This window comes from Camelus ferus, chromosome 5, assembly GCF_009834535.1.
Source record: "Camelus ferus isolate YT-003-E chromosome 5, BCGSAC_Cfer_1.0, whole genome shotgun sequence".
Taxonomy (NCBI): Eukaryota; Metazoa; Chordata; class Mammalia; order Artiodactyla; family Camelidae; genus Camelus; species Camelus ferus.
In genome coordinates, this window is record NC_045700.1 from 28,255,315 (window position 1) to 28,283,213 (window position 27,899).

At 47.9% G+C, this 27,899-nt stretch overlaps 1 protein-coding gene across 1 annotated transcript in view; it reads left to right on the plus strand.

The window, feature by feature from the left end:
* KIF5C (kinesin family member 5C) overlaps positions 1 to 27,618 on the plus strand; it is a 147,162-nt gene extending 119,544 nt beyond the window's left edge. Inside the window, exons 19-26 of the mRNA XM_032479416.1 lie at positions 739 to 848; positions 2,618 to 2,719; positions 2,953 to 3,013; positions 7,559 to 7,630; positions 10,074 to 10,178; positions 12,052 to 12,268; positions 13,606 to 13,719; positions 23,828 to 27,618. Coding sequence (XP_032335307.1) covers positions 739 to 848; positions 2,618 to 2,719; positions 2,953 to 3,013; positions 7,559 to 7,630; positions 10,074 to 10,178; positions 12,052 to 12,268; positions 13,606 to 13,712 — 774 coding nt within the window. The 3' untranslated portion in view covers positions 13,713 to 13,719; positions 23,828 to 27,618. The remainder of the gene's footprint in view (positions 1 to 738; positions 849 to 2,617; positions 2,720 to 2,952; positions 3,014 to 7,558; positions 7,631 to 10,073; positions 10,179 to 12,051; positions 12,269 to 13,605; positions 13,720 to 23,827) is intronic.
* Positions 27,619 to 27,899: the final 281 nt, after the last annotated feature.

The window sequence follows — 27,899 nt, forward strand, 5'->3', positions numbered from 1 at the left end:
ACATCTCTCCCCTCTTCCTTTTTAAAGAAACGCCCCAAATTTAAATTTAAATTTACAGATATTTATTTTTGGTTAATTTTAAACAGTAAAGGATGTGGGAAAGATGATTGGGAAATAGGATTTTTAGGTAGATAAAATAAGAGATAAAGGAGAGAATGTAGAACTTCTGATTAATTTTAGGCAAGCCCTGAGCCCCGTTGGGTGTGAGCCCATAGTTAACACAACGCCATGCATGACACTGTGTAGCCGAGATGATAACTCTGCCTCACCTTTTGGGGCATCTCCTGGGTTCACATTGCTTTGGTGGAAAGTTCTCCTCTGAGCATCACCATAAATCTGTGCAGTGGGCAGGGAGATTATCTACATTTTACAGGTGGGAAAGGTACCATGGCTCACACAGGTTCCATGGCTTGTCTGAGGTCCCCCAGGTGGTAAGAAGTCCATGCCCTCTGACTGATCTCACTAGAGAAGCCATGTGGCTCAGGTGAGCCGTAGAAGGTCAAACTTTGACTCAAGAAATGGGCTAATTTGCCCCTAGGGCCCACCCAGTCTTGTAACAGACACTTGGGTTTTGTTTTCCTAGTAACCCCTGGGAACCCCCAGTGAGTGCTGCGGACCCCTGGTTTGGGGATCTGACAGCCGAGGGATATGGGGTAGGAGGTAGCGCCCTAGGGCATGTCACAGAGTGGGCAGAGAGCCAGCGCGTGGATGACACACTTCTCCTGGCCTGGGTTGCAGAAGGCACTGGAACAGCAGATGGAGAGCCACCGGGAGGCTCATCAGAAGCAGCTGTCCCGACTCCGAGATGAAATCGAGGAGAAGCAGAAAATCATCGATGAGATTCGGGAGTGAGTTGGCCTGGGGGCTTGTGGGCTTGGGGGCGTGTGTGACGCTGGGGCCAGACTGAAGGGACACGGCTTCCGGCCCAGGCCTCTGCTCTCCCTGCCTCACGGGTTCTGGGCTCCGAGGCTTTGGACATCTGCTCTCCCACCTGGAGCCTCGCCCCCAGGGGCTCCCATGGTGGCAGGCAGGCCCCACCACCCTGCCTGGTCCCCGGGGAGCAGGGGCACGCTGGTAACTCAGCTAGGCAGACACATGCCCCAGCAGCGGGGGATGCTGTTCCTATGAAAGTATGAAAAAAAAAAAAAACCCTGAAATGGTCCTGACTCAGGAGTTCTGATAGGTTAATAAATACTCCAGAGAAGACCGTCAGCCCCCACTGCCTCCTCACCCCAACATCTGCCCACACACTGACGGCTCAGAGCCACCTGGTCGCCTGGGCACACTTCTGCGGCACCCACGATGTCGTGTGTCTGTCCGTACTTGTGACCTGTGGCATTTGCCAGGATGGCATCATTGCAGCTTGTCTCTGGTGACACGCCCTCCAGGCCATCCTCCCGTCCTGTCGCAGCCGCTGAGGAGCCCTCAGCTCAGTAACGACCTCCCCCCTCACCTTCCAGCCCCATCCACACGGGTCCTCAAGCTGGGAGGTGCCTTCAGGATCCTCTCCTGAGGATTCTTAATGTTTCTGCACAGTGAGTCCCTGGGAACAATCTTTGAGCCTCTTTGTAGAACAGCATTTTTAAATGACCCAAATAAAAGACATAGGAAAACAAAGAAAACCAATTATAGTGAAATATGGTTCCATCCAATGACACCCTCCTCCCCTCCTCCCCTTCTCCCCTCCTCAACCCGGGTCTAGACTAAAGGTTCGCTCCTCTCTGTTTCTGTAGATGAAGAAACAGATTTCTATACAGAAAGCAAGGTTAAATGATTTCTTTAGGGTCACAGTGCTAAATAGGAATCAGACTGGAGCTGCTGAATTCTCCAGACTGCTGATCCAGATCTCCCAGTGTGTGTGGGCTGCTCACACAGCACATTTGCCTGTGAAAAGCAAAAGTGGAGATGGTGTGATCGGAGCTCTATGCACACAGTCCACCTAGGGGAGCATTCAGCATCATCACTCCCCTCCTTCTGGGCCACCCCCATGCTACCCTGCCTGCAGGTCAGGCTGTCGTGCTGTCCCCCTTTAAATGCACTTCGTATTTGTTATTCTGATGAATCACCCTCAGAATGTTCAACTGGAAGGCGAGAGAGATGGAGGGTCTGTGAGTGAGTTGACGGGGAGGGGGTGGTTTCCTTGCCTGCGCCTTTTGTGTAGATGCTGGATTTTCCTTCAGTGTATAATCTGTTTCTCTACAGTCACGTAGGCATCGCCATGGAAAAGGTTTTATAAGGACTGGTCTGATAGAAATGGTGACCAAATGCCCCAGCCGGATGGCGAGTTTCCTTTTTGCAGCAGGCCCTGGACCTCTCTGTGTTGAAAATGTCGGCCCCTTTCCCATCTCATTATTTTCCCCCCAAAGCTCTTGCATAAGCCAACTATAAATACACTCATGAAGCCTTAAGTTTCATGCCTCTTAGATGTTCCCAGAAATTAGTTTTCACTTGGGCAGGGAGGAAGCTGGGAGGTTGTTCTCTGATCCCTCAGAACCCTCCAGAATTGCCGCCTTTATTGCACGGGACTAATGGGGTTGGAACAGAACCGTGTCTTTAGCCGGATGATGCAGACTTTCAGGCTGCCGTGAAATGTATTGCTTTTTCCTCTCAATTTCAGTTTGAATCAGAAACTGCAACTGGAACAGGAGAAGCTCAGTTCTGATTATAACAAGCTGAAAATAGAGGACCAAGAGAGGGAAATGAAACTGGAAAAGCTCTTGTGAGTGCGCTTTAAATATTTCCCCTGTTGTCTCTCATCCGCGTGAAGCCGTAACCAGTGCCCTTTGGTGATTCAGATGCCCACATGTTCAGGTTGGGTTGGGCCAATTTAAAAGCAGACCATGGCCGTTCGTGTGAGTCGGTTTGTTTGGCTGATTTATCTGCAGATGCAGATGGTATCTGTGGAACCTCGGGTGCCCCTTTGGTGGTTCACGATTGCTTTCTGTTTTGCAGATTGCTTAATGATAAAAGGGAGCAAGCCAGAGAGGACCTCAAAGGGCTGGAGGAGACAGTGGTATGTTGACATGATTCCCAACTCATTTTAGTCTCAGAGACCAGATTGGTTTATGATCTTTTGAATTTGTTTCTTCTAAAATTTTATCTGTGCACGCCTTTCTCGAGTATCATTTTAAACATAAAACTTCATGTGGAAAGGTGAGAATTGTAAAATTCATTCCACAGCTCTTGACAGAATAATTAACCATCCATCCATCCATCCTCAGGGATATACCCTTAAGGAGTCCCAACTGAGATTTAAATTCAAATCAATGCCTGCAATTTTACAGCCTCTGCATGTTGTGAGTTACTTCCAGTCAACAATCAGTGGATATTTATTGAGTACCTACTAAGGGCTAGCATTATTCTAGGTGCTTGGGAAGCATCAATACACAGCAGATAAGATGCTGGCCCTGGTGAAGCTGCCCTTCACCTGGGGGAGACAGACAACGAACAATAAGGCAGTAAATCATGACCTCTGTTAGATGGCTATAAAAAGTGTAGAGGGACTGGTTGGGAGAGACCTTACAGGGAGGTGACATTTGAGCAGGAACTTGAAGCAAGGGAAAGAGGGAGCCATGGGGATGCCTGGGGGAGGAGCCTTCCAGGAGAGGCAACAGCCGTGCCAAGGCCCTGAGGTGAGCCCATGTCTGATGTGTTGGGGGTCAGCAGGGAGGGCAGTGTGGTTGTGGCCACGAGAAGGAGCAGGGCAGGAGATAGACATAGAGAGGTCAAGGCAAGAGGGGGCTACAGGTCAGATGGGGCGCTGAGACCTGCAGAGCTTGGGGCAGGGGAGTGACAGGTGCACTTTCCTTTGGAAGAGGGCTCGTTATTTGAAATCCCGGTTGGTTTTCTCTGTCCTGCGTCAAAATTCATTGGGTTTGTCTCCTCTGGTCAACTTCTGTTTCAGTTGCCCTGGAGGATGGCTGCCTGGCTCCAGGGGCTCTCAAGAGCCTTTCAAAGTGCCACACAGCCTGTGTTTGAGGACAGACCACCCCGACATAGGCTCTCAATTTGGTGAAAACATGTCTAGCCATTTTACATGACAGGACAAAGGGGGAGAGAAGCTGTTGTTGAGATGCAGCCATACATTTTGACTCCATTCATATGTCCTGTGAACTTATGTGGGACTGAGCCTGGCTCCAGAAACTCGGTGACCCCAGTGACCCCGGACTGGAGGCAAGTGGATGGTCAGGGCTGGACCCAGGCCGCACCCTGGCTTCCAGGCCGGTGTTAGCTACTCCTCAGAGCCAGGCCGGGGACGAGGGCACAGGCCATTCAGGACAGAAGTGAGATGACTGTCCAAAGGCAGCTGGGCCTTTCAAGCACAGTGGAGAAGATGGTGGACAGGGCGACTGGGGGGGCAGCTGAAGGGAAGCCATGGAACCGCTTCAGCTCTGTCTGTGAAGTGACACCCACAGTCACAGATCGTTACAACAATTCACGAAAATATCGAACATTAAAATGTTCCTGTGTTCCCAGCAGCCAAAGGTAAATATTCCAGTATCTCTTCCTCCTTGACACCCCACCCATGAGCACTCTCGCCTGGCACACCTGCCTTCCACGTCCTCACCCAGACACTCCCCCTTCCCCTCCCCCTCACGGTCTCACCCACACGGGCACAATCGCTTGTTCTTTCTCACACACCCACACACGCTCACACCCTCCACACAAGGGCTCACACCCCTCCTCTCACACCCACAGCACCTCACACACGTTCTCGTGCCTGTGCTCCACCCACTCAAAGTTCTTACGCTCACTGAACACTCCCCCGTAACAGGCTGACACCCACATTCATGCTCGCTGGTGACCACCCACACGCTCTCACTCACACACTCACTGTTGCAAAGACTTGCTCATCCCCAGCTCTCACCCTGACTCACACCCACCCATTCGCACCCTCATGTCGTCGTTCGCAAACGCTCTCGCCCGGTCTGTTTCCCCCATGCATGCCCGTGTGGTCACACTCACACACACTCACTCACTGGTGAGCATTCACGCTCTCTCTCACTCCGCAGCCTCTCCCACGTACTACTTCACCTCCGCTCACACACTCACCTGTGTGCTCACTCTCCCAGGCTCGCACACTTTCTCTTCCACAGTCACTCATGGACGTGGGCTTTGGCCTTTTTGGATACGTATTTAACAACACATTTTCCTCACTCGCCTCCTCAGATCCATGGGTCCTCCCTCCCTCCCCCCACCTGCTCACCCATCCCCCTCCTCACATCCACACCACCTACCCCCTGCCACACATGCTCACCCGGGGACGGACCCACCGACCTGGCCCTATGCCCCCTCTCCTGCTCTCCCTCGTGTCCATACACATCACACACATACGCGTTCAGTCCCCAGACGGAAGCCCCCAGTCTGCGCCATCTCAGACGCGGGTGTGTCCACTCAGCCTTCCCCCTGAGCTCTCCCTGAGCTGGAAGTGCCCCTCAGAGGCATCGCTGTGCTCCCCTTCCTGAGCCCTCCTTAGCTCCAGGCCTGCACTACCGCCTGTGTCTGGGCCGGGTGGGGGCGGAACCTGCCATCTGGGGATGGAGCCTGAAGCCCACTCCAGGGGACAACGCTGGGGACAGCCGACTGGCCCTGGGGGGCGGCTCTGGGGCCCCAGGCAGCCACCTGGCTTTGGCAGGACACTCTGAGCTCTGGGGCCGGCCCCCTCCTGCGGCCTCGCTGGGCTTTGTGTTCCCATCTCTCTGGTGTCCACGGGGACGGGAGGCGGAGCCCTGAGCTTTGACACAGGGCAGCGGCCCGGGCCGGGCCGGGAGGACTGGAGGGAAGCGCGTGGGGGCGGGCGAGGGAGTGATAATGAACATGATGGAGAGCCTGTTGCCCTGGGAAGCCAGCGCCAGGTGCCCCGGCATCCATGTGCAGCTTACCACCTACTTCCAGGGTCTTGAACTGCCTCTCCTAGACTGTTTGTTGAAGTTACTTAAAAACAAGCAGAAATGAGCGAAACTCGCCAAACTCAGGACTCTGTATTATTTGGTGTTTGGTCCTGAGGAAACACCTGGCCCTTTGACCAGGCACCCAGGTCTCTTCATGTCCCTGTGGGGTAGTGGTGTTTGTCACAGAAAGTATTTACCGTGATTACAGCACAGGCAGGAATAAAATCCCTGAAGCGGGAGGGCGGGCTTGGGGAGCGGGGGCCTGGGGTGGAGCTCGCCAGCCGGGGATGCGGGTGGAATGTCGGTGCTGGCATCACCGAGCGTGGGGCTGCATCCCCGCACCTGCTGGCTGGTGGCTCAGCCCTGCCCAGGCTCTGTGTGCACGCAGCTCATAATCACAGAACCTGCTTGGCCTCCTGCAGGAAGTAATTTGCCTCATCTGAGGAAGCAGTCGACTTAAGGTGCTTTTTATTTCAACACAGAATCACGAATTGGGCCCAGGAATGAGACCTTAAATTAACACAGAACTTTTATTCCAAGAAACTTAGTGTTTCCATGGCTTTATAGCCTCTTTCTTCCTTTTTTTTCTGTGAGCCTGTATGAGCTGCATCTCTTCACATTCTGTGTGCAAGTAGATCTATTTAGGCTAATTGAAAAATATAAATGCGAGTGTCTCTTTCTTCTCCCTTGTAGGGGAATATTTTGAAGGGAATTAGTCATATGTACCGTGGTAAATGCTCGAAGACTTGGAAGGAAATTTTGGGGTTTTCTAACTTTGTTAACAGAGATCACCAGAGCTGACTCAGACCTTTGTTTTAGCAATCTAATTCCTAAGGGTTCATTAGTAGAAATAATCCGAAATGCAGAAACACATGCCCCCATGAAGTTAATTACATGCAAGTTATAACATAATAATAAAAGGAAACAATAAAAGCCAGCTGGCTTTCAAATATGAAGCATCAATAAATTAATTGTGGCTAATGTTTACCCAGCATTTACTATGTGCCAGAAACCGTTGTAAGAGTTTTATACGATCAATCTTGACAACAACTATGAGGCAACTACTATTTTTATCCTCATGTTACAAATAAGAAAGCTGAGGCCCACAAAGGGTAGATAAATTGTCCCGGGTCACGCAGGTAGGAAGTCCACCCACCCGCCTCCCCCATGAGCTCAGTGCTGCGAAGCAAAGCGGCCCATGGACCAGGGCCAGGAGGGGTGTAGAAACATGAAAAATGCTGGTCAGCGAGGGTGGGAGACATTGTGGCCAACCTTTCATGTGAACGTGTTGGCATTTTGTATAATGTGTACGCAATAAATTGGGGGGAAGTCCATTCTGGTACAATGCAGCCCGCTAGGAATTTTTATGAGAAACCTTTTGATTTTTTGCGGTTGAGGGAGGGAAGTGGGGGGTCTATTTAAAACAACAGCAAATGAGCAGGCTTTGTTCTAGTTTACACTTCATTGTTTCAATTCTCAGTCTCTGTCCTTGGGGTGCCCCCGGGAATGAGGAAGAGGGGGAAGACACGTGTGATAGGCGGGTCTGAGGAAGTGGGGGGCCCCCTGGCTTCTATTGGCGGCTTACAAGCCTTGTGACGACATCAGGGTGGATGGTCTGGTGCCAGTGTGTCCCGCACTTAAGTCGTTTTGACAATCTTCTCTTCCAGTCCCGAGAGCTGCAGACTCTGCATAACCTCCGGAAGCTCTTCGTCCAGGACCTGACTGCCCGGGTCAAAAAAGTGAGTTCTAGTTTGGATGAATGGGACTGAGAAGAAAAGAAGAGTTGGCTGGAAAGAATCATTTTCAGTTGAAATATCACTTGCTTAAATTGGGGCTGGTTAAAAATTAAGTATTTCATGCCAGAGAATATTATTAAAAGAATCTGCTCAAGGGGAAAAAAGTACTGGGGGACACTTTTCCATCTGACTTTTCCTTCTTAGGAAAAGGAAGTTATAATCCTTTCCTTGGCCTTCATTTTAAATGAACACATATTTATTTGGCTGCAGCCTGAAAACCGCTGTGAGCGAGGCGGGGGAAAAGCCGGAGAGGTCTCACCAGACAGCACGTAGCCCCAAGGCCTGGGTGGCGGGGAAGTTGGGGGCGAGATCTGCCAGCTCGGAGTGTGTGAAGCACTTTAACATCTGGGGTCTTACTTGCTCTTCCCACAGCAGCCATGCAAGTGGTCTCAGTGTTCTGTTTTGCAGCTGTGGAGAGGGGCTCAGAGGTTAGATAACCTCCCAAGATCGCCCAGCTGGGGAGAGCCAGGGATAGCACTGCAGAGTCTAGGCCTGTGTGACTCCTGAGCTTCTTTGGTCCTGGTGCCACACGCAGTGATCTCGGGGCGTCGCCACCCCACAACAGCTCCCAGAGGTGTCAGGAGGGAGGAGGGAGCGGGGGCTACGGCAAGGGGGCTGTGCTTTGGATACGTTTGAAAGCGATGGATGAGGCACAGCGGGGATACCCAGAGGTACGGTAGGATGGAAGGAAGGAATGTGTAAGGAAAGTGTGCACGTGGGGGTCTGTGTGAAGGAGCCAAGGAAAAGAGATGAAATATGTTAAAAAAAGAAAAATAGAGGAGGTGTTTGATGGAGTGGGCTCTGAGAGGGACAGAGGTAACAGCTTAGTGTTAGGCTTGGTAAGGGGAAGGGACACACTTTCCCAGAGGGGAGAAGAAGTCAAGATGGAGACATTTACAGGGAGGTAATGACAGTGGGTCCGACAACTTTGACCTTTTTTAACATGGAGGCCTGGTCCCCGATGGGCAAGAAGGAAGAGAATGGGGGGCCCCTGGAGACGAGAGGAGCTCAGGCAGCTGTGGGGGGGGGGTTGCTAGGGATGAGAAAAAGGATGCTGAGCAGTGGTGGGGGTGTCTAGCTGAGGGTCAGAGTGTGGATTGGGCGAGGCGCCTGACAGCACGTTTCTAGTGAGTTTGGAGGTCTAGAAATGAAAATAAGGAAAGAGGGTGAGAATGATGGGAAATTTCAAGGCCTGAGTGCCAGCGGTCAGGCAGGCAGTGGTGACCACAATCATCAAAATGGAAATGCCGAGGACGCGGACCAGGGAGGAGAGAGAGGCCAGAGCAGAGGTGGTGGGGAGAGGCTAGAGAGGTTATGACAAGAGCTGAGAGAGCTCAGCCGGAGGAAGGAGGTGCTCCAAGGAGGGTACGGAGCTTGAGATCAGACTCCTGGGCTTCACAGTACAGAACTCTCTAGGAGGGACCTATTAGACCAGTGTTTCTCAAAGTGCGGTCACCTGGCCAGCAGCACTAGCATCACCTGGGAACTTGCTAGAAGTGCAGATTCTCACATGCACCCCACATCCGCTGGCTCAGAGATGAGGCTGGGGCCCAGCAGTCTGCGTTTTAACAGGCCCTCTTCTGGGTTTGAGAAGTCCGGATTTAGACCGAAGAGACATGGGTTTGAGAAGCTCACATAGCCATCCCCTCTCAGAAAAAGAAGGGTGATGCTCGCTTTGAATCAGATGAAGCAAGCATGCTTTGCCATTTCTGTACTCCAGGATGTTTTCGTACATGTATTTCCCAGCTTATCTGGCCACTCAGTGTGGCGGTGCTGAGGGAACAGCATTTTTGTTAATCCCAAGATCTGATAAATTTCAAGAGTTGATCCAGCACAGTGCATGGATGCTGTGACTAGTCTGAGATGGACTGATTAAGGAATTTCATGGACTTGGATGCTGAAGGGACAAGCAGAGGCCACTGAGACTTCCCAGGGGGACCACAGACACTTGCCCACAGCTTGGTGACTTGTCATCTCCCTTGTAATGTTTGACATCAACTTGTGATGTCTTGAAACCCAAATTTAGGTCTTGGGTTTATATTTTCATTTTAGTTCTTCTTAATGAGTTTCAGAACACTTTTTTTTTCTTTACCTACCTGCAAGGGAGAGGCATTTCTCACAAAGAGAACTGTATCTAATCTGCATCCTTCAAAAGAAGATTTGAAGTTTTTTGTTTTTTATTCCCAGCTGTCTACCAATCACAGAAATTAATTGGGAAAGATCGTTGAGTCTACACTTTTAAAACCTCTGTTTCAGAATGACCTTTAGTAAGATAGGGGAGTTTTTTTCCAAAAGAGACTTTAGAAAGGACAGTCCACATGATGCGGGGGCTGAGGGTGGGCTGTGGGGAGGCCTGTCCCGCTGACTCTTTGGTGTTGATGCACAGAGTGTGGAGCTGGACAGCGACGATGGAGGAGGTAGTGCTGCCCAGAAGCAGAAAATTTCCTTCCTGGAGAACAATCTGGAGCAGCTCACCAAGGTTCACAAACAGGTAGGAGGGTTGTGTCAGCTTCCTTCTGTTTTCTCTTTCTCTCCTAGAAAAAACCCCTCTGGATGTGTCCCCAGCGAGGGAGAAGGCTCTGATATGGAAGGGAAAAGGACTATATGTCAGGGGAGGGTATAGCTCAGTGGTAGAGCGCATGCTTAGCACACACAAGGTTATGGGTTCAATCCCCAGTACCTTGATTAAAATAAATAAAATCCCTAATTATCCACCGCCCTGAAAAAAAACAAAAAACAAAACAAAGGACTGTACGTAACCGGGGAGTGTCAGGACTGGAAGGGTCCTTGAACTCTGTCTTCAGTGACTTCTCATAAATAAAACACTTTCTTTTGTGGAAGCCAAATAGAAGGAAAAGAGTTTGAGCTCTCTGGGGTTTGGGCAGTAGGATGTTCAGTCATGTCTTTTTGTCCTGCCTCCAGTCCCCGCCTTGTATCCATCTGGCCTCAGTGTCTCCCATGATGCCTCTGAGGACCCTTTGTGGACCCAAAGGGTCCACAGAGTGCAAAGTGGATACCACTGAGCTGGGTCAAGCTCCTTATTCTTATAGGTGAGGAAACAGACTGGTAGAGGAAGTGACTGGCCTCATCCCACAGGTGGGAGAACTGGGCAGCACTGGCCCCTCTCAGCTCTGTCACCCTGTTTCTTGGGCATCCTCTCAGGTCCTTGTGACACCCTGGAGTTTGCCTAGAGTGACAGAGAGCAATAACCATGTCCAAAGCTTTCTGTTTAAATGCTGGAATGTTCATGACTTTTCCCCAAATCCTCAAGATTTGTGATCTGATAAAAAATGGTCCAACTTTTTGGACCACATGGTCGAGGGGATGTCATTTCTCTTTGACTTGTTACATCCTCTTCAACGTTATCGATGATGACATTTTTCTCCAAACGGTGGATGACAGATTCAACAGGGTTGAAGTCATTCAAGCAAATTGATGAGAAATATAGAAAAACAGAAGCTGCTAGGGAACTTGAAATAGGGCTCTGAAATTCATTACCTCATTCATGAATTCAACAAATATTTATTAAAAAAAAACCGTTCTCTCCCTGGCAGTGGAGCTGGTGCCGGATGGGGATACAGGGGTAGAGAAGACAGATGTGGGCCCAGCAGTAGCTCAGCCTTTGCGTTGCACCTTCTGATTTTCAAAATTTTCCCTGATGCACTTGGATTCCCACAACGGTCCTGTTATGTAGTATGTAGACTTGTAGTGGCTGAATGACTCACACCCGGTCAGATGGCTGGGCAATAACAGAGCTGGCTCTTCAGCCTGTTCTTAACCCAGGAAAGTCTGTTCCTTCTTAATTATTGGTCTTAGATAATGAAAGAATGAGCAGTACCCCAAGTTAGCCTCTGGATATGTTGCAAAGTGGGGTCCAAACCCAGTGCTGGTGCAGACAATGTGTTCTGCTTGGACGGAGGCCTCCAGAGAGCTCTAGAGCATACATGCCTTTCACTGAGCACTTTTGAACTGGCTTCACATTTCTTAGCTTTCACATGCAAAATGTCCAAGGAGTCAATTTTCTCCAATCCTGTCGTCCCCCGCCCCACCCTTGGGTAAATCCTACCCAAGCCTGAAAGTTTCCTGTGGCTAGAAATGGCTTTTCATTTTATCCTATACCCTCCCCCTTTCCTTGCATACGTGAATCCTGTGTTTGGCAAATTGCAGGCTCAGGGTATGGGATTTCTATTCTCCTTTAGTGCTCCCAGAGTTTTACCGTCATACGGACTCTCCAAGACGACCTAGCAGGGGTGGGGGGTTGTTCTAGTTGCTCTCCTATGACTTTCCCTGTCCCCCCGCCCCAGTGGGTCTGTTCCTCCCGCCTCCCCACCTGGTAACTCTCCGCCTGTCCCCTCCCGCCCCAGCTGGTCCGGGACAACGCAGACCTGCGCTGCGAGCTGCCCAAGCTGGAGAAGCGGCTGCGCGCCACGGCCGAGCGCGTCAAGGCGCTGGAGAGCGCGCTGAAGGAGGCCAAGGAGAACGCCATGCGGGACCGCAAGCGCTACCAGCAGGAGGTGGACCGCATCAAGGAGGCCGTGCGGGCCAAGAACATGGCCAGGAGGGCCCACTCCGCCCAGATTGGTACGTGGGCCTGCACCCGCGCGCTTGGTAGAAAGCGAGGGCTCCGCCGGCCGGAAGCTCGGATGCTCTGAAGAGCTCGGGTACTCTGAAGCAGCTCGGGTGCTCTGGGTGGGCCAGGCCTTAAAGGCGGTCAGGCCTGTGGGACCCAGGCCAGCCAGCTCCTCCCAGCACCCTACGTCCATCCTGGGAGGATAGCATTACCAGGTGCACGCTTCCTTACACTGCGAGATTCCTGTCGACATTGTGAGCTTCACAGCTGTTGAGCAGCGGGGGAGGGGTATAGCTCAGTGGTAGAGCACGTGCTTAGCATGAATGACGTCCTGGTTTCAATCCCCAGTACCTCCATCAAAACAAACAAAAAACTCCAAAGCTATTGAGCTGAGCAGAGAAGCCGGCAGGCAGAGGTGTTTGGCTGTAACAGGCAGAGGTACACTCTCAGAAATAACCAGAATATACAACTTGCTCAGCAAAGCCTGAAGGCCCTCTGTGTTTTGCACCAGGTGGAACCATGAAGGAGCTGTATGTAGCCAAAAGTGTCAGGGAAAGCCGCTTGCAAGTACAAGTTTGGAAATACCCTGGAGAGAGCCAGGCCTGGCATCAGTGAGAGCAGGGTCCAAGACCTGGACTCGCACGGTCCACCCATACAAAGAACGAGAGCGTGACTGTTGACTCACAGTTCCCAGGATGGAGCCAGAGGAGTAAAAGGGATTTAGGGATGTTCTCTAGAGAGTTCCTTCCTTCCTTCCTTCCTTCCTTCCTTCCTTCCTTCCTTCCTTCCTTCCTTCCTTCCTTCCTTCTTTCCTTCCGTCTCCAGTAACATGTACTATTATTTCTTATCAGATATTGCTGTGCAGATGTTTTGTAAACCAGCAACTTCAGGTTTCTAGTTTTAAGATCACACCTTAGATTAGTGGTTCATTGCATTTATTGGATTTTATATGGTTTGAAAATCTACTGAATGTTAGGGACCCTCTCCCCCACAAAATGCATCACAGACAGAATACTGCATCCAGTTTCTGGGAGATGCTGTTGGAACCCATGGGGACCTGTAGATCTGCCTCAGATAAAACTGAAAGTCTTGTGTTTCTAATTTCCCTTAATCAGAAATAATTGATACATAAGATCTCTCTGTCCCCTCAACATTGGATGCCTTGGATTAGCTAACTGTACTCCTAGGAGGGCAGACCTCCTGTTTCAGAAAGGTCTGGTGGTTGATAAGAATGGTAATACTGATAAAAATTGTGCCTCTTGGTTTTTGCATGTGACCTGGAGGTATCTGGGTGTGGCTGTCTCAGCCCTTTCTGAATGTCTCTTCTCTCTCTGTCTGTTGGGTGCAGCCAAGCCCATCCGCCCTGGACACTACCCCGCATCATCTCCGACGGCCGTCCATGCCATCCGAGGGGGAGGAGGCGGCTCTTCAAACTCCACTCAGTACCAGAAATAAATACGAAGTGAGTCCCCAGTGTCGGGTTGGCTTCTGTCGAGGGCAGCCTTGGGTCCTCCCTGCCCCTGCCTGGCTCTCAGCCACGCACGTGTGGACCTAAAGCAGAGAGGGAGTGGCTCAGCTCTTCCCGGGGACAGGCTCTGGGGGTTCAGGTTATCAGGGACCTGGGTCTTCCCTCAGGTCAGTTTGGAGCCTCAGGGTTTCCAGCTAAGGCCACCTGGGGCCGGGGACCCTCTAGGGATGGGGAGGGCATGGTGAATGATTCACCTGAGCTTTCTTTGTCTGTGGGATTCCTCTATGGCTGGCATCCAACCTGCTTGTCAACTGCGTTTACTCAGAGCAGGCGGGGGTGGGGGGTGGTTGCTTTAAGTCTCAGGAACTGAACATAAAGAAGGAGCCAGATTATAGAAAATCATATATGTATATTTTCATTGAAGTACAGTCAGTTACAATGTGTCAACTTCTGATGTACAGCATAATGTCCCAGTCATGTATATATATGTGCATATATTCATTTTCATATTCTTTTAGAAAGTCACGTTTTACGATTACTATTGGAACTCAACAAATGAGGTTTTTAAGAATTGTGCCGATGTATGTCTCTGTGGGTCCAGACCTCTTTTTCCTTTGAGATGGTGGTTTGAAAACTTCTCTTCCCACAGTCCACATGCCTGATGTTGTGCTACCAACACAAAGGGAAAAAAGCGATCTGCTTTAGGAAAGAAAAGGAGGGAGCACAGGCCTGTCCTTTTGTGCTCGAGACAAAGAGGTTACTGGTTGGACAGGGGTGACAGACAGCTAGGGGGCCAGGAAACTCTGTTTAGAAAAACTCTGACTTTGGACCAGTAACCTGTAGGTGGGGGAGGTGGCTCCGTATGTTGGCCTTGGACTGTAAGCTCCCACTAAGGAAGCTGTAGTGATTGAGGGCAGCTCGGGAGCGGTGGTTGCTCACCTCATCCTTTTTGCATCAAGGTGGGGAAAGTGGCTATGAAGGGGTATAACAGTATTGCTGAGGCTCTGACTGAAACTTCCAAGAGGAAGCTTGGTAGCTGCACCCGGACAGCGTTCACCTGCCCTGTCCCCGGCAGCATGCCAGGGAGCAGGACAGGCCGAGGCAGCGTGCGGGTGGGCGGTGAGGCCGCCACCGTCTGCCAGGTGCTGGAAGGCTGGATGGGCAATTATCTTGGCGGTGGGCCACCCTGTTCAGATGCCATCTCTGCTTTTGGTCAGAAATAAAATAAAATTGGATGTTATCAAATTGCTTTTGACTGCATGTTATCAGCGTGGGGACTGACCCTCCAAGAGAACTGGAAGATGAGTGCTGGTTTGTGTTCTCTTCTAATTTTCATCGTTGTTACAAAGTAGTTTTTAGTCTCTGCAGCAATAGATTCTAACCACTGAGTGAGCGGGGAGGCCCATGTCTGAGTATCCTATTTGGTGTTGTGACCAGATAGAAGGGGTTTTAAAGATACTATCATTTATTTATCTGAAAGTTATGGACAAGAACATTGACTGTGTTTAAGACCATGACTGGGCACTTGTTGTTGTGGGTTCAATGTGGCGGGCCGGTGACACGGGCTGATAAAGAATTACCGGAGACCGAGGAGAGTTTAGGAAGGTTTAATAGCTACGCTGCTACAGACAACAGTACAGCAGCGGCCACACAGAGGTGCCTGCGCCAGCGCCGCGGGCGGGCGGGCGTGCAGAGTCGGTTACTGGGGGAGGGGGCTGTGCACACAAGGAGTGGGTAACTGATTGGTTGTAAGATCTGTCAGGGACTCTCTGAACAACAGGTTTTCCGACTTTGATGAGGGCAGGATGTGAGACCTGTCCACCTAGGGTATTGTGAGGTGGGCCATCTCCTAGGGCAATGAGTTTTGTTAGGGTAAACACACATCAAGAGATGTTTTTATTCTGCAGAAATGCAGGTATGCAGAGGGGCCTGTGGTGGGGAGTGGGGGTTAAGGTGTCAATGGCTCCCGGCACACGGAGAGCCCTGGGGTGGGGGTTTTATGACTCTAGAGAGTGCCAGCCAGCTCCACATTTGTCAGTAGAGGTTAAAACAGGATGGTAACCAATGGAGTAGGGAATTATACTTGGAAGTGAGGAAATGCCAAATTATTTTAAAAAATAATTGGAAATATGGAATTCATTGCTAAGATGGGATCAAAATCTTTCTGAAGTGATCTTTCCTGCTCTTTGGGCTTCTCATTCTGAAGTGTGTCTGTCCTGGAGAAATGATCTCAGCTGCTGACCCGTCCTTACTGCCCGCTGGAGCCAGAGCAGCCCATTGTACTTGGGCAGCATCTGAGTGCCTCTGGGATTCCATTCTGCTTTATTTCTGGATTCAAGGAATAGAGTCAAAATGAGTCTTTTGGTTTATGCTCAGAGTTCAGAGCAACCAAAGATGCCAACGTGTAGAAATTGAGAGTTATGACCTGTAGATTGTGTTCAAGGCCATGGGTCTGGAGGAGGTAGCCTGGAAAGCGTGGGCAGAGGCAGAGGGTGAGGAGCATTTGACCAGGCCTGGAGCCTGGCAAATGGAAAGGTCAGGAAAAGGAGGTGGCACCAACAAAAGGGTCTGAGGAGGATGATGTGAGGTTTGTTGGGGGGGCACAGTGGAGAGCCCTGGTTCCTAGGAGTGGGTGGCCAGCTGTGCAAAAGAATGCTCAGGGCTCCAGGAGGGTGACCTGAGTCTGATCTTGGTGGGGGCTGGAGGGTGGTGACCTCAGCTGCAGGGAGAAGGGGGAAGCAAGCCCCTTTAGCACAGACCAGAGAGCATGGGAGTGGGGACGGGGAGTCAGAACTGCGCAATGCTTGGAGTTCTGTTTGAATGGGCAGAGGAATGGAGCAGTGTGGGGTTAAGACAGGGTTTGCATTTCTTTTTTAAGGTGGGAGCTATTACAGCATGTTTGTCCACTAATGGTCATGATCCAGCTGGGAAGGGAAGTTGGTAACTTAGGAGAAGGGAGGATGATGGTAGAGAGTATTGGCTTTCTAAGAGGTGCCACCATCCAAAACATGAGCAGAGGTGACACTGCACCCAAGGTGTCGGGAAATCAGAGTAGAAAGCACGGATGCTGGTAGCTGGGGTGCGCAGGGAGGTGAAACGGATCTCTTAGTGCCTGTTTTCTCGTGCAAATAAGAAGCCACGTTACTAGCTGAGGGGGTGGGGAGAGACAGGGTTGTAGGCTGAAGAGAGAAGGTGTGAAAGAGGCCTCTCAGGCAGTGCTGAGTGCTTATTCGAGGCCCCGCATTTGATGTAGATACCATTTAAATATTTGTCCAGCTCCCTGGTTCTGAGGGTCCTGGAGTTCGTCTCTCTTTCCTGGCAACGCCACAGGGCACTGGTTCAAATGCGTCCACCAGATGGCGCCAGTGGGGCATTACTGAAACCTCGGCTGTTTTCTGACACTTTGAGGCAGCAGAATCGTCATCTTTTGGTTTTCCTATACGTAGACTTATTTCTCAAACTTGAATGGTAAATAGAGTACTTTCAAAGAAAGAAAATTCTCACAGAGTCCCAGAGTTTAATTATTTTATTATACTATATAAGTGTTTGCCAGTTTAAAACAGCATACACTCCCTTACAGATCTTCTGCAACTATCAGGTCAAAACAGATTTAGAAATTAGGTTTAAAAAGTCAAAAATCCAAGTCACCAGACTTAACATAATTCAATGAAAGTCTTTCGTGGGCGGTGAAGAGCTACGTGCAGTGTGACTGGTCTGCATTGCTTCTGGTCAAGTGTGGCTTGTGTGTGTCACGACATGACCATCCTTTCACCCTCCTTCTCCATGAAATCCACTGCAGAACCACAGTGTGCTCTTAAGTCATTTGTCCTCTCGTGGCTGGAACACATCATTTTCCTATTGAGCCCAACAGGAAATTGAGGCTTCAATTTCCTATTGAAGTTGACGAAAGTTGTGAGGAGATGTACCAGCGTGGTCTTGTCATAAAGCAAGTGTGGGGCTGAAGCTGGTGACAAGGTCGTCAGCTAGGTTACCTAGAATACACACGTTTTAACTCTTCAGATTTTCATGGCAAGAAAAACCTAAAATTGAAAATACTGTGAGATGAATCGCAACCCGGGATGCCTCCTACTTTGTTGATGTAGATGAAGAGTGATATTTGAGGACAGTATTTTTTACGAAAAATCATATATATCAAGTCTAGAAATCATATCCTATTTAATAAAGTTTTAATAAACTTTAGTAAAACATTTGGCAAAATCACAGTGGCAGAGCTGGAAGGGACTCACAGAGCTCTTATGGTACATTTGAAGAAGATTTTTTTTTTTTTTCCCTGTTAACACTGATTTCATGTGTTGAGGCATAAAGAGAACAGCCCTGGAAAAGCACTTACATGTGCGGTTTATGGCAGGGTCACCCAGGTGAACGTAACCACGGAAAACCCAGGGGTCTGACATGACCCTGTGTCTCTGATTTATGTGACATTGCCTGGGTCAGTCATTATGTGACATGGCTCTGTCCCCTTCTGGTTTCACTACTTCTGGAGCTTATCGTGGCTGTATTTGTTTATTGTCAATAAAAATGATACCTTTAACTTCTTCAATGGTGGGATGGAGGTGCACACATAAGGTTCTGGGGTTTCCCCACCGTTTCCTTTTGTTGCCAGAAGGGTCATCGGTGGCTGCGGGTCTGAATTCCTGGCCCCCGTGTCTCCTGTGTGTCTGCAGTGGTCAGGATCTTCAGCCTTTCACACTTGGCCCAGACACTGGGAACACAAGTGACTTTCTCCTCCAAGCAGTCTTGTCACAGTAAGCTCCCCTTGACCAGGGAAATCCCAAGTATACATTAAAGACAGGCAATCCAGTGTTTTTTAGCCTCGCATGTAAACTTCGAATTTCCTGGACTCTGATGCCACTGGCCATTTCTGCATATTCCCTACTCTCAGCTAAAACCCTAAACTCTAAGTTCCCTGAGTCTGCTGGCCCTTCTTTCTTTGAACGGAGAAAGCTCCACCTCTCCTGAAGTTCCACTGACCCCTCACTCCACTGCAGGCAGAGTGGGGGTTCCTCTAAGCCTTTACTGCTGGGACCACACTGCCCTTTCCGACAGGTCCTTGGTGTATCCTTCGGTTCCGGCTGCGCTTCCCATGCTGGCATCTGCCCATTTATACTCTCTGCTTTCCTGCTGTTGCTCTTCTCTCTGTCCTGAACACCTGCATCCAGCCTATCTTGCACCCTCCTTGGGGTTCTCCTTGACCTTTCTCCCGGTTTGACACACTCCTCACAAAAACAAAATATACAGACATGAGATGCACAGGTTGACTTCTGCCCACAGCAGACATGGGTTCACGCCACATGCAGAGGGTGAGTGAGGAGCTGCTTTGGGATTTAGCCCTTTGAAGCTGAGAAGCCTCATCTGCAGGATGAGATCCTGAAGCCACACACGTGGTGTCCATCAAAGCCAGTGGACCATTCAGCTTGCCCTTGCTGTTGGAAAATCCTGGCAAGAAATGATTCAGTCACCAGAATGTGTATGCGGAGGGACTCTTTGCTACAGACAAGGTAGCAGGGCGATGGTGGGCTCAGGATCTGGGGCTGGGCTGCCTGGGGTGGAATCCCAGCTTGGCCACGTCCTGGGTAAGTGACCTCACCTCTCTGCCTCAGTGTCTCCTCTGTAAAATGTGGCCGGTGATAGCACCTACTCAGAGGGTGGCTGTGAGGGTTAGAAGCACGAATATATACAGAGAGCTTAGGTAAATGCCCAGCACACCACGAGCCCTCAGTGTTCACCTGTGTTGTCATCCTCAAGTCCAGCCTCGTTCAACCTTCTCCAAAGAGGCGGAGTGAACGTCAAGATCTTGCCAACTTGTTAGTGGTGGATCCTGGACTCAGTGTCCTGAGCTGCTTTCAGCAGTTCCCAAGTTTCCTGGCTGTGGGGCCTTTGACATTCCTTAAGAAGTGTCAGTGATGTCAGAGAGCTTTTATATTCCTGGGTTATGTCTATTGATATGTATTATGGCAGAAACTGAAACATTGAAAATACTACTGCTATTAACATAAATGCCATTTTTTATGAAAAGTATTTCAATTCCAAAATAAAAAAAACTTAGCAGAACGGCAGTGTTTGGCAGTTTTGCACATCTCCTCACTATTTGGCCTAATAGATGACAGCTGGGCCTCCTCCCCGCTGCTGCTGTATGTCTGCTGCGGCGTGTGGTCAGAGTCCAAGTACGTGAAGCACACCCAGCCTTGTCCCTCCAGACGAGATTCTTATCCCTTTAACAAAGAAAGCTGTGTCGTGGAGAAGTTACGATCATAGTGCCTTTGTGACAGGTTTGCGCTGGGAATTGACCAGAGAGTGAAAAGTCACAGAAGAATGCTAGGCAAAAATGAGGCCCTGACACATACTTGCTGATGTTACGGGGGTCGTGGGGACAGCAGAGCTTCAGGGAGAGAGGATGGAATTTACCGCAGATGGCACTGCTGTGGCCTGGGACTTTGAAACTAGCATCGTGAACGTGAAGGGAGGAGTCGCGGAGGACCTGGGAGAGAGAACTCCCGCGTCTGCAGGGCTGCAGGGCCGCCCTGCTTTCATTCTTCTCAGCGCGGTTCTCAGTTGTACGTTCCGAGCAGCAGAAATTGTCCCCCCTCAGCAGACTGCGCTAACGCTCCCGGGAGGTAAATCCACTTCTATACAGCAGTTGATACACCAAGGACAACTGGTAATTCTTACAGTGTGGGGATTGAAAGGCAAGAGGAAAGATAAAACTCAGTGCTGTTTGGATTAAGCGCAAATCCACTGCAGGCAATTGCAAAAGCCAAGGTCGGAGACAGAGGAGCCTCTAACTACTACTTGCAAACACCCACGTGTAATTAGCTTCTTTCTTCAAGCTTCCCCACCCCTTCTAAAGAGAGGTGATTTTATTTCCTTCTAAAGCTGGTCACACATTGCCACTCTGAATTCCTGTCTCCAGCGGGGCAGAGGCCCCGGGACAGCCCGGCACCACGTCACTCGGTCCAGTACCATGTGCTTTAGGTGAGTGAGTGACTCCTCTAAGGAAGGTCAGCCAAACTGGGTTTACATGTTCTTGAGATTCTCCAACCTCTCTGGATGGTGAGTTCATGTGATCAGAGGATGAGGAAAGGTTGTTCTTGGGGCCAACACATTTCCCTCTACAAGCTATATCCGTTTTCTCCCCAGAGTTTGTGGGAGGAGATGACCATCTAGATGGCTGGGGGTTGGATGGGAGTATCCTGGCCGAGTCCGTTGTTCTTGGGCCTGCTGGGAAGACTGCTTTCGCAGACGCCATGGAAAGCTCCTACCTCGGGATGAAAAGGAGGGCCTCCTCATGGCACAGGATGTCTCACTGGTGGAGGCCCTGTGTTTTCCTTCCAGAGCGCCTCTCAGTCCCAGTTCCCTCTCGCCCTCCTTGAGGTGGCTAAACTAAGCATGTTGGGTTCCCTGTGTGGCCCCCTGTTTCTTCCAAACTATTAGCCAAAATGTGTAGAATCTTGCATGTTGTGGGGAGATTAGAATGAAAGGCCTTCTCTGGAAATCATGTCACTTCATGGTCTGCTGGAGCTATTGAGGCCGCCCGCAGAGTCTGTGTGTCTAGCGCTCGGCTCTGCCAACATGGGTTGGCCTCAGTCACCGCGTTAAGCCCTAATCCTACAATCCAAGGTATGAACTCTGCCTCCCTGCCTCCAGGCACACAGCACCACCATCTTCTCTGACCAGGGTGACCTGTAAGTGATTCCATGAGACTGTGCTTGGAAAGGAAAGTGAAATGGGGATTTCAGAGGTAATATTCAGAAAGCTTTCCTGAGCCTATTGGTTGTCAGCTCAAAATGCATTTAAATGACAACTATGACCATGCTTTTAGGTTTTTGTATTTCTGGTCCCAGTAAGCACAAAATCTCACCAGAAAGGCTAAACAGTCAAGATGCTCTTCCCAAGGACAAATCTCTCTCTGTGACTTTGAAAAATGATGGGGATATTACCTTATGAGGTTGCTTAAACCATTTTTAATTGAGCAGCTTTGTAATTGTGAGTGATTGCACGGTTGGAGCAAGAAATGGTAGTTATCAAATGAGCCCCCTGAATGTTTATGTTTTGTGTCAGGGAGGAGATGGTATTCTAAAAAGGAATGTGTTGTCTTTTTTTCCTATTCAGTTTTTGTTCTTTGTTACTTCCCTGCCACTCATTTTGCTTTTAAAATCCCTTTCTACACTCTGAATATTCTCTATTTACTTGTAATTCATATCCTGCTTATTTATGCAAACTATGTAAGGTTGCTTACAATATTATAACACATAAATCAGAGGAGTGAAAAGAAAAAAATTAGAGAAGGGGATTGCATTGTATCAGGAATCTGAGATGTCTGCCACCCACTGAGCACTAAATTTGGATTTAAGCCTTCTAAGGCAAAAACAGAAGCATGTGTTGGGTTGGAGTTTTTTTTTTTGTTTTTTTTTTTAATTGAGGTATAGTTAGTTGCTTTATAGTGTTATATTAGTTTCATGTATACAACATAGTTGATTTAAAATTTTTATAGATTATACTCTCTTTATAGTTATTATAAAATATTGGCTCTATTCCCTACACTGGACAATGTGTCCTTGTAGCTTATTTATTTTATATCTAGTAGTTCATACTTATCAATCCCCTACTCCTGTCTTGCCCCCTCCCCTTCCCTCTCCCCACTAGTAACCACTAGTTTGTTCTCTAGATCTGTAAGTGTGTTTCTTTTTTTGTTATATTCTCTAGTTTGTTTTATTTTTTAGATTCCTCATATAAGTCATATCATGTAGTATTTGTCTTTCTCTTTCTGACTTGTTTTACTAAGCACAACATCCTCAAAGTCTGTCCATGTTGCAAATGGCAAGATTTTCATTCTTTTTAATGGCTGAATAGTATTCCATTATCTATCTATGTGGAGTTCTTTTAAAATCAGAAGAACAGTTGTGGTTTTCTTACTGTCTGCCTAGTTCTCTTGTCCCCTCCTCCCCACCCCACAAGCACCACGAGCTTTGCCCAAAACCGATAGCCAAGATCACAGACAGATCGAGGGCTTCCAGCTGGTGTGAGAAAGGTGAGCCTTTTGGCTTCTTCCTGAGAGTTGAGATTATTTGAGTTGGTCCAAATACTGACAAAGACCGCGCGGTGCTGGTCTCTGAGCCAGGACTAGTCAGCTTTCATCCTGGAGACCTGTCTGATCGGATGAACATCTAGGGGGACATGGAATGACATCAGAAGGGGTGTTCTACTGAGTAACTTCATCACCCGCTGGAGGTGAAACACACCTTTCACTACTGGGAGCCTCTTTCTTGAGAGCCTGCGTTAGGGGGTGTGTCTGACAAGCCTCGGTATCTCAAGTGCTGGCCCGTGGGAAATGGTGTTTGAGTTCCCAGAGGAATGAGGAAATGTATTACATTTCTCTGAACGTCTGTAGTTCCAACAGGCATTGACTTTTGGAAGAGATTGCTGTCAGGGCTGAATAATTAAAGCAAAAGCAGTAAGTAGGAGGCTGTGCCGTCCCATCCACTAGCCACTAGCAACACGTGACTTCTGAGCACTTCAGATCTGGCCAAGTCCAAATGGAGTTGTATGGAAAGTGCAAAAGATACACCAGCTTGCAAACACTGTGGGAAAAAAAGACCATGAAACATCTCCGTAGTAATATTGTAATGTAAAATATCTCAATCTGTAATACTTGATTACATGTTGAAATGATAATATATAGACTATATTGGCTTAAATAAAATATATTATTAAAATTAATCTTACCTGTTTCTTTTCACTGTTTAATGTGGCCACTTGAACATTTAAAATTAAGTGTGTCAGTCGGGGGAAGGTACAGCTCAGTGGTAGAGTGCATGCTCAGCATGCACAAGGTCCTGGGTTCAATCCCCAGTACCTCCATTAAAAATAGATAAATAAACTTAATTACCAAGCCCCCCAAACAAATACAAACTAAAAAAAAAAATTTTTTTTTTTTTTAATGAAATGTGTGGCTCATGTGATACTTCTATTGGAACAGCTCTGGTCTAAATATCTAAAATTTTTTAAAAATTGTTTTTCTGAGGAGTGAATTTCCATTGTGTTCTCTAACTCCTGTGTTCTCTCTTTGGTTCTTTTTCAACAGATATGACTCTCCACGTAGCATGTCAAGGACTACATTAATCACCAATTCCTTTATTTTTTTCCCTCCTACACAATTTCCATTTTCTTTTACACTTGCTTACCCCAGCCATCTGCAGTACACCCATCTCAGATATCTGAGCTGCGTAGAGTTTCTGTGTGTACAGATGTGTGCTTGGACTTTTCTCTTCCCGAGAAATCTGAAGGGGACAATTATGGAAGACCCACTTACTCCTGGGACCCCTTGCTGCAGCCTCGGGCTTAGGGCCCTGGGTGGTCCCCGGGCGGTCCTTGGAGCCTTCCTTCCTGGGCAGCCACGGTCCCAGCAAACACCACTCCCTGGGGGGGGAACAACCCAGTGCTGCGGAGGCAAGGGCTCACGCTCCGCCCACCACAACTGTCTGGTTTCCTGTAAAATAAACACATTACTTTATATTTTTAGGGAACAAAAAAGTGCTGCTATAGGGCTCAAAATTTTCATTCTGAACACTTTTCCGAAACAAATCACCCTGAAGATGCATTTTGAATACCCTGGTCACATCTTTGGATCTGTAAAATACACCTTTTAGTATGGCACCCGTTAAAACGCAAAGCAAATTTCTTCGAGGCTGAAAAACAATCTGACAGTAGCAATGTAGAAATTGTTCACTCAAACACATCTGTGTAAATGCGGAGAAGTCATGCATTCACCTCTGAGCTGCTTGCTACTGAACCTGCAGCGACTAGTCTCAGCCAGCCCGGTTTGAACATCATTCCTTCAGAAGTGCTGAAAATGCTGCAAAGTTGGATGAGTAGAAATGGGGCTGCTCCCCTCTTCGCTTCTTCCTCCCTAATGCGATTGGAGCTTGCTTCGGGGATGGCCTTTTTCTCTAGGGAACCATCTGAAGGCTGGAAGGGGTATTGCTGATGAAATCCAGGATCATTCCAGCAGCTGAAAAAGGAAGCCCAGGGGGAAAGTACTTGACTTATTTTTGTGCCTATGAATAAGTTGCCATGAATCAGTTGTTACAGTAACCCATCCTTGCTGGCTGAGTTCTCCCTTTGGCATCACATAGATTTCATCTTAGGCAGAATTAGAAGAAATCAGTGTGGATGGCTTTTTTACATTCAGCTTTATTTGAATAACAGGAATAAAAAGCTGAATCAGCTCTTACTTTCAATTGTGCATATTAAAATGATCGATTTCCAAGTAGCAAAGTTTTCGGGGAAGTGGACGAGGATTCAATTAAGTTAGTCCCGTGGGCTGCTACTTGTTCTGATAAATTTGAGGGTTAAGTCAATGACAACCAAAGCGGTCTCAGTGAAAGCCTCCAACGTATGATTGTGCCTGCCCAGGATGAGTGAGCTGGTACCGTCCCTGCTTCTGTCACCACTGGAATGGAATTATGGGAGGAGAGACGTTGCGTTTTCTCATCACTGGTGGGTGGAAGATTGAGATAGAGGGAGAGAGAGTGTGTGTGTGTGTCTGTGTGTGGATAAAACACTAAAGACTGTGAACTGACTTCCAAACTCTTCTTGTATAAAATTTCCCTAACCCAGCAAAGCTGCTTCAACTTAATTTATTTGTTAAATGTTGCACTTGGTTTCTGTGTGTTGTGTTTTGTTTTGAGGGGTGGGGTGATAAGAAGAGAGAAGAGGGTGAATTCTACTGAAATATTTATTCGTAAAAATGACAGTTTTGCATTCATTTACACTTTTTAAGTCCTTCTGTTTGATTTTTTTTTTTTTTAGATGATTGCTAGTACTCGCCCAATATAACTGCTCTGATGCTATTTGCCATCTGATAGAAGGGTCCTAGTAGGGCAGGTTTTGCAAACCTTATCAGGTAATAACACATGCCATAAACTATAACCTTGCTGTTAATAGTTTACGTCTGATTTTAGAAGTTAAAACATCGGCCTTTGAGAAGATTGCCAATTAATAAATCGCCGTAACTGTCTGTTATGCAACTGTATAATTTTATATTTGGAAATTGAACAACGTCCATAATTCTTTCTCTTGGGCTCTTTTGTTAACAGATTATTTCAGATTCTTTCCAAAGTAATTTTTCCCTGGGCACCCCTGTCTAATTCCAAAGAATTGTTTGGCCCTTTCATGTTTCAAAAAGAAACATTGACTTGTAGTTCCATGTTTCTTGATCTCAACAAAGGACTCACAAAATTTACTTTACTTTAATCACAGAGAAAGTTGGCTTTGATGTCTCTTAAAGATAATTCTGCTAGTTGCTGATCAGCCAGTCAGTTCACCTAGCTTCAATCTTTATAGGACCTCTAAACTAATTTTCCTACACTGTGACTAAAAGGCAGGCAGATCATTGGAATGGGTTACACAGTATATTCTAATGGATCCCTAAATATTACTTTGTATAATAAGGTTAACATCAGGACCATATACTTTGTAGGCCACTTTTTTAAAAAGCCACATTTACGCAGTTTTCACTTTTTTAGACTATTGTTCCTTTACATTTGTGCTCCAAATGTAAAACCCACATTTCTGAATGGCTGAGCCTATGGTTATATTTTTGGTTGTATGCTGCTTTTTGCTTGTGTCTATGTGTGTGTGTTTGTTTCTTCTCTATGAATAATTTTATTTTTTGTGCCACTGCTTGAAAGTTTACTCTTTGATGCTGTAAGGGTGGTTTCTACAAAGAATCTCTCCCTGCGGGATGGTGGATTGTTAAATTAGAGGAATGCTGTTTGGGATACCAACATCTGTGGTTGGAGACTAAGTATATTAATGCCAAGCATGTTTTGGTCAGTTACTGGAGAAGTCTATACAAATGATCATCTTGTCCAATGCTGTACGGTTTGCCTTGCTGAGTGGCAGGTAGTAGGGAAAACTAAGTGTGGATTAAAACTTTCAAAGGAAGTAGTATCATGTGATTAAGAAAATTAGCATTCGTAGAAATACTGGGATAAATGAAGAACTAAAAATGTCTGTCTAGAATGTAGCATCTAGAGAGTTATGGAAGCCCTGACTTCACATGAGGAGTGATGTTCCTGTCCAAAGCCAGACGAAGCCATCACTAAGACGCAGAGGGATTACCAGCTCTCCTGACCTAGAGGAATAACTGAAAGCAAATAAAAATTCTTAACAGTCCTCTCTTCGAAGTGTATTTTTTTTTTAAGCCAGGCAGAAGACATTGAGACTGTGACTCTATGACATATTAGGGAAGTTTTTCATCAGCAGGGGGCGGGAGGTGGGGGCCAGGGGAGGATTTCAGGTAAAAGCTGTCTCACCCTGCATATCTTGCACAAGCGAAAGGAAGCACCATCATCTGAAAGGGCTTCTCTGAACACTTGTACTTTCAACATTGAATAAGGGCCAGGGAACAGCCGAAGGAAGCGCCGCTCCGTGAAGTCTGCTCACACATTGACAGGTTGCCTGTGGGTCTGAAACACTTTGCAGATTGTCTGTAGGTCTGACTGTGTGCAGCTGCGAGGGGACCAGGGCGTTCTGTAGAGTTCTGCGTGTCTAGTTTGTACAGTGTGTAGTGTGCACTGCACATGTGTGTTCTCTGGGCTTTATGCATCTGTACAGTAGCTTTCATTAAGAACAAATTGTGGACAAACTTGTTTTGGTGGCGTGAGGGGAGAATGGCAGTTCATGTCCAGTAATGATGCTGTAATATATAGTATGTGTAACAAAGATCTGGAGGTGACCCTCCCCTGGCCCTTGGAAAATTTTGGTTATCTTCTAGGTTCTAAAATGAAGACTTGTGGATACTCTGGCATACTGCATGCTGTATAATTTGAAAAATACTAAAAGTGGAAAATAAAATTGAATTAAACTTTGGCTGGTCTGTCTCTTTCTTATCTGAGTCGTCCTAAAGACAGTCTCATTGAAGGTCTCAGTGCCAAGGTGAGGGTGGGCCATTTCCTGGCCTTGAAGGGGTTTGTTTCACTGAGCAACTGCTCAGATTCCAAGCCTGAGCTAAGTTAACCTTGACCTTTTTTGTCTTTTACTTTGTGTGAATATCTGTTTTTAAATTTTTTCTTCATTGAGGAACCAAGAAAACTGGACATTTGTTCCTTCAGCACGGAAAAGACAGCAACTAATGTCAGTAAGTGTCTTAA